Raw genomic sequence first — 6,860 nt, forward strand, 5'->3', positions numbered from 1 at the left:
ACCCCTGCCCTGCCCGTGCCCGGCCTTTCCCCCACACTCCGCGCCACTTCCCAGTCCACAGAGAGAGATCCTCCACGGTTTCCGCTTTCTCTGTGGCTTTTAGATGGCCAGATGCGGCCGTGCGCCTCGCGGGGTGTGTTTTCCACAGCCCCCTTTCTTCCTCGCCGGCACGGCTGACATCACCAGCAGCTTTTTTTTGGTTTTGCGAGTTGGGACAATGGCTCCCGGCCGAGTTAGGGAGCACCTTTGCCTTCGAAGTCAGGACGATTTGGGGGGTCGTCGTCGAGGAAGGCGGCTGCTGATGTGGGACTGTTCTACCCAGTAAGGTGACAGTTTTTTTGCGAGGTGTGGCAGCGTTTCCTGTTGTACAAGACAGACGTCTCCCTGGCGTTACATAAATCATTGTGTCTTCTCCATATGATTTAAAGAAAACCAACTTGAGGTGATTGGGGTAGAAAGGAAGGAAGGAAGACCCAGCCTTAATTTGAAAAAAGTTTTTTCCCCCAAAATCGATATGCTGGAGCATCGATTCCTTTTGTGAAAGTTTCCGTTTTAAGAGTTAGAATGAACGTAGTGTCATCAGCTCTGTGTTAGGACTGAGTTTGTAAGCGACTTCATTAGGCGTCCTTCACTAAAACCAAAATACTAACTCTTCTTGAGATCTCAGATTCCGCTCGCTGAAGGCACAGGTTCATTGTTGCAGAGACCAAGTAACTGCAAATGAGAATTACCCTTCGTGGCTATTAACCAGCTCCAGCAGAGTGTTTATTCTGAGCAGCTCTTACTTGTGTCATCCTTAAGGTGGGGAGGGTCAGCAGTCTCCAGCAAGTAGGTAGTTTCTCCCCTCCAGAAAAGAGAGGGGCATAGTCTCAGTAATTGTGCAATCGTTTTGTATGCTTAGTTTTTGCATTTTTGTTACAGGTTAGTTTTAAGACTTCTAGTCTGGGTTCTGAATCATAGGGTAATTTGACTAAGGCCATTAGCCACTGTAAATGGTAGGCTTTTCACAAATAACTGCCTAATTCAAATGATTGGAAAGTATTTATTACATGGAAATGAAGTTGGTGGAGTAACCCATTGCTATGTATTTATTTTTTCCACTTAATTGTATCTCATAAAATGGATCTAAAAGCCTGTTAATCCAACCCAATACCATTACATAACGCCAGTTTGGAGATCTGGAGCGCAGGCAGCAATGCGCAAGGTGCGCTGAAAGGCTGACCCTGGACGAGATCGTGTTGGCCAATCCTGGTGGCTGGCTGCGGTGGTGGCAGCATGAGGCTGGGTCCCTTCTTGAATGCAAGCAGGGACTGCGGCGGCGTTTGTCATGCAGGAGGTGGCGCTCTTTCTCAGAGCCTGCCTCTGCAGCCAGTGCCACGTGGGGCCTTTTGCCACTAGAGGTGCCATTTTTCAAATTATGGACTGACCCCTCCTAGTTGGACTTGAGCGCGCTCTGTAAGCTGTAGGCTCAGAAAAGAAAACCTGAAGCAGCAGATGCTGCCACCTCCTTTGTTTCTGAAGTAGCAGTAAACGGTTTTCTTTATTCTAATTGCTTTCAGTAAATGACGAAGCTAAAGGTTTCAAAGATTAATTTTTTTTTTAAATATTGATTTTTGAAAGTGTGCAGTATTAAAAGTACAATTGGAAAAACAATGTTGGTGTGAACCATACTGTCGGGGACTGAATTGCAATCTTTTCTTTCTCCGTGTAGGCTGATCAGCTGACCGAAGAACAGATTGCTGGTAAGTAGGTGACTCCAGGGAGTGCCCAGAAGGCCAGAAGTAGGTGCTGACTTAGTTTTGGTGAATCCCACCTCCCCACCCCCAGTCTGAGTAAATTTCTAAGAATTTATTCAAATGAAAACAGTAAAATAATTCAGGTCAGGGGTTACTCTTCTTTCCCAATCTTTTAGAGATAATAATGTGGAAGGAAGTGGAACTAAGAATATCCACTCATTACAGCTTTGTGCCTGTTTACTGGAAAATTTACTGTAAAATTCTTATGCTATGCTTTTTTAGTAACCCACCATGAAAAGTTGTCCTTCCTATCCTAAAATTAAGGGAAATGGGTGAGAATGAGTGTTAAACGACCATTGTAAAAACTGGGAAGGGGGTTACATTAGTTTAGATTTTAACTTTTAATGTTCTTTGGAATGCTTGTTTTGAGAAAGTTTCTCTTTGTGAAACCAGAAATACTTCTAAAATATTCTAACACTGTGTTGAGAGAACACGCAGGTTACCTGGAATGCACATTTTGAGTAACCTTTTCATGTTGCTAGGAAACAGTGAGTTCTTATGGCTGCAGAAGTTTAACAGGAAAGGACTTTTAGGGAACATGTGGACCAGTCTTCATGTGTGATTGGACTTAGGACTAATTTAATCATGTTTGAGCTTATTAGCCTTTTTTAAAAATGGGACCCTATAGGACAGAGTAGAACTGCCCCATAGAGCTGCCAAGGAGCACCTGGTGGATTCAAACTCCAACCTTTTGGTTAGCAGCCGTAGCTCTTAACCACTACGCCACCCGGGTTTCCAGTGGTTTTATGGAATTGGTCATGAAGAATAGTGTTTGCTTTATGGGCTGTTTTATGAAGGCCAGTCTGACAGGACTCCGGTGCTCTTTGTTTCAGTAGCTGTAAAGACCAAGCAGTTTCTGATAATTTGCCCAGCTTGGACAGCTTGCTTTGCCAAGCCCATGGGAAGCGTATATTGTGACTGTGCTGGGTGAAGGCATTCATCTTAAAGGGTAAACTTTTGTTTTCAGAATTCAAGGAAGCTTTCTCCCTATTCGACAAAGATGGTGACGGCACCATCACAACAAAGGAACTTGGAACTGTCATGAGGTCACTGGGTCAGAACCCAACAGAAGCTGAATTGCAGGATATGATCAACGAAGTGGATGCTGATGGTAAGGCTTTAGAATTATGAATGTGAGCCAGTGTTGTGTAATTCGAGTTCAGACGTGTTACAGGATTGTTTTTCAGGTCCCTAGAGCAAAGCAAACGTGCAAAGATCTTTTCTGTGGTTGCCTTATGGCTATTGACAATTAAAATAGAAGATTATGGGCCTGCCCTTCACTCAGCTCACTGTCCAGAACGTTTCCTGGATTGGATCACGTATTGTGCTTTTCTACTTGCCGTGACGTGCAGCTCAGTCTTTATCAACTGGCCCATGAGTCTGCACTGAGCCCTCTGGGGGAAGTAAAAATAAGTAGCCATGGACCTACTTTTTAAAAAGCTTATTGTCTCTTAGGAGGAAAAATCCCAGGTGAAGTGGGTGAAGAGCACTCTTAGAAGGTAACAGAGCTGAGTACAGCGTGAGTTGCAGATGTATTATCAAAGCTGTTTTGAGGCTTATGCGAGGCTTGGAGTTGGTGTGTGTGATGACTGTAGAGAATAGACGTAGAGCACTGAGCAGAAGGGGAAGGTGTGCAGAGCCAGAATAAGCATGCAGTAGCCCCCCATAGCATCAGTCACCCGTTTGGCAGACCTTTTGCTCACTTCCTTCAGTAAACAGTTTTTGAGTACCACATGTGTATCTGTAAATCATATACGTACTATTATAAGATGTAACATTATAAAACATAATTTTTAAAAGGTAAGCTAAAAAAACTTAAGCATTGTGGATCTAGACTTGACTTTTTAGATAACCGACTTGATGGTAGCCATTTAAGAATATGTGACGCCGTAAGATGATTTAGTAGAAATATATTTGTCTGGTCACATACATTCAGAAGCCCAAAGGTTTTGATTAAGCTCTTTGGCAAAGGTTTCAGCCCATTTGAGCTATTTCTAAAGATTTTCATTCTTTAATTCTTAATATTATTTTGGAAAAAGAGACTAGTTCTCTCTAGTTTGAGTGCTAAGGTGATCCATGATCTGGGAACATGGGTTGCCCCTCCTGTTTTATGTAAACCCTGGGAAACTGGCATAGACTAGACTAGAGAGGTGTGTCAGGCCCTCAGGTTGTGTAGAACCAAATGGGAGTTGTGCCAGGCTGCAGAATCCAGTGTATGTAATGAATAGATAAACTAGGAGCTAAGGGCATCGCTGAAGATAGCACTTCAGGTAATTTATTTTGTCTTGCATTAGTAGTAATCATGCTTTAACATTTTGGAGGCCACAAGGACTTGAGGGGGCCTCTAAGTTGTTCTAATTTTAAGGTACTGGTGAAAACGAGTAATTTAACCTAAGGCTTTGTTTCTTCTTATTCTGTTTCCATGTAATTCAGGCTACCCTGTTGATCTAGTGGTTCATCTTTTTAAGATTTTCCTCTAACTCTTGATTGTAGAGAAGGAGTTGTATGGAATACTGGCTGTAGAAGGTTCTTCTGACACAGTTTTTCTGAGTGTTAGTGGTCTGCGCTGTGAAAACACGTGGCCTTAATGGAGAATAAAGGAACCGAGTTGGGGGAGAAAACAATTACGTGACTTACTGTAATGTGACTGAGAAATGCCCCCCGGAGAAGTTTCGAAGACTTTATGGTCCATGGCATAACAAAATCAACTTTCCCCTCTTGTAGTTCTTTTCTCCCCGAAACAGTTTTGTAAACTTGCGGCCCAATTGTAGGCCCTCTAGGCTGTTAGCCTCATTAGCCACAGCAGAGTAAGACCCAAGGGAGCGCTCTAACTTAGGCGAGGGCGCCCACCAGTGCTTCACTCTGTCTGGAAAGGTCCAGCCTGCAGTGCTGTGCACGCCTTTTCTCTTGGACTGTCAAATTGCCAGTTTCTCCAAGAAGTGCTCACCATCCCACACGGTGCTAAAATTCTTACTCAAAGTAGCATTCCTAGAGTGCTTATTTTACATGAGCTTTTTATTTTTTAATTTGAGGTAATGGCACCATTGACTTCCCAGAATTTTTGACTATGATGGCTAGAAAAATGAAAGACACAGACAGCGAAGAAGAAATCCGCGAGGCATTCCGAGTCTTTGACAAGGTAATCCTGCATCTGTGTTAGACAGTACGTAAGCACGGCTGTTTTGACTATCAGTGCTAAAAGCTCTAACAGTCTGTTATAGGCAGAACATGTACCCTAACTGCCTGAGTTTCTGAAATCTCGCCTTCAGATATCCTGACGTAATGTCGGTAACTTTAGCAGTAGAGAAATTTTGAACCATGTCTCTTGATTGTCAGTATTTCTGTTGGCTTTTGAGTATCCTGCACGTTTTCTATGTTAGCTGCCTACATGTGTTTAGTAGGCAGAGGAGGGAACTGGAGATGAGAGAATTGGGGGCGTGAGCAGAATTGGCAGTTACTTGAGCAGGTGTAATTAAGTAAAAGACCTACTTGCTGGCACTGAACCACTCTCAGTAACCGAGGAATTGCTGATTGTTCACAGGATGGCAATGGTTACATCAGTGCAGCAGAACTACGTCACGTCATGACAAACTTAGGAGAAAAACTAACAGATGAAGAAGTAGATGAAATGATCAGAGAAGCAGACATTGATGGCGATGGGCAAGTCAACTATGAAGGTAAAACGCTACATTCTTGAGCTGAGTTTTTAGGAGACTTACCTTCAGGCTCTAGAAACAAGCAAACCGCATCACTAGACTTTCCCTGATGATATTTTTTGCAGAGCAGAGCTGTTTTGTTCATTCAAGCTGCTTTTGAAGATAACCAAACATATGATTATTTGTCTTTTCAGAATTCGTACAGATGATGACTGCAAAATGAAGACGTACTTTCAACTCCTTTCCCCCTCCTCTAGAAGAATCAAATTGAATCTTTTACTTACCTCTTGCAAAAAAAAAAAAAAAAAAGTTCATTTATTCATTCTGTTTCTGTATAGCAAAACTGAATGTCAAAAGTATCTTCTGTCCACACACACAAAAAAAAAAACTGCATGTATTGGTTGGTGGTCGTGTCCCCTAAAGATCGAGCTACACCTCAGTTTTACAATATAAATACTTGTACTATTCCTTAATGATAAGGAAGCACTTAGTGGACTCCTTAAATTTCCATTTGCTAATGATTAATACACTGTTTGGGCTGGCCAGTTTTTCATGCATGCAGCTTGATGATTGAGCACAGTCAGGCATTTGTATTAAAAACGAACAACGAAAAAAATTCAAAACCTTTTCCAATGGGTTCTAGTTCAGTTTGTTAGTATAAATTGTCATAGCTGGTTGACCGAAAACAAACACATTTTAAATTGGTTTACCTCAGGATGATGTGCAGAGAAATGGGTGAGGGATAAGCTGGTGAGACGTAGCCCCACTGGTAGAATGGTCCTCGTGTACTCCATGTGCTCTGGCCTATGGTGACGGTGACACACCCTGGTGGCATGCCTGCCTGTGTGTGCTGGTTTACTGTCTGCTTGTGCTAGAGTGACACGGGTGTCGGTCTGTCACCGTCTACACAAATTTTTAAAAAAGATCCCAAGGGAGCATCTTTGGACTCTCTGTTTTAAAAACCTTCTGAACTGTGACTTGGAGCCGGCAGAGTAGGCTGTGGCTGTGGACTTCAGCACAACCATCAACATTGCTGTTCAAGAAATTACAATTTACGTCCATTCCGAGTTGTAAATGCTAGTCTTTTTTTTTTTTTCCAAATAAAAGACCATTAACTTAAAGTCGTGTTAAATGCTTTGTAAAGCTGAGATCTAAACGGGGACAAGGCAGTTGGAAGGGGGAGGCCAGTGTGTAGTTAAATGCCCACCGCCCAGCATTGGGCTCCCCTCCCTCCAAAGGAACCAACCAAAGGGCCCAAGACCTTGCCTAAAACCAAGCAGATGCTGATTGCTTTATCCAATTTACGGACATGTAGGTCCAGTTCCATTTTCACTGGGGTCGGGTGGCAAATAATAGTAACTTCTAATGACCTATTCAGGCAGTAGAGCTCTTATGATGGGGGAAAACA

General features: G+C 42.9%; 1 protein-coding gene across 1 annotated transcript; it reads left to right on the forward strand.

The window, feature by feature from the left end:
* The first annotated feature begins 1,507 nt into the window (after positions 1–1,507).
* CALM1 (calmodulin 1) lies at positions 1,508–6,078 on the forward strand. The gene is made up of 5 exons (XM_004391287.3): positions 1,508–1,742; positions 2,764–2,907; positions 4,829–4,935; positions 5,338–5,473; positions 5,647–6,078. The coding sequence occupies exons 2-5, from the start codon at positions 2,838–2,840 to the stop codon at positions 5,673–5,675; spliced, it is 342 nt and encodes a 113-aa protein (XP_004391344.2). The 5' UTR covers positions 1,508–1,742; positions 2,764–2,837; the 3' UTR covers positions 5,676–6,078.
* The last annotated feature ends 782 nt before the right edge of the window (positions 6,079–6,860 follow it).

This window comes from Trichechus manatus, unplaced genomic scaffold (genome assembly GCF_000243295.1).
Source record: "Trichechus manatus latirostris isolate Lorelei unplaced genomic scaffold, TriManLat1.0 scaffold00045, whole genome shotgun sequence".
Lineage (NCBI taxonomy): Eukaryota > Metazoa > Chordata > Mammalia > Sirenia > Trichechidae > Trichechus > Trichechus manatus.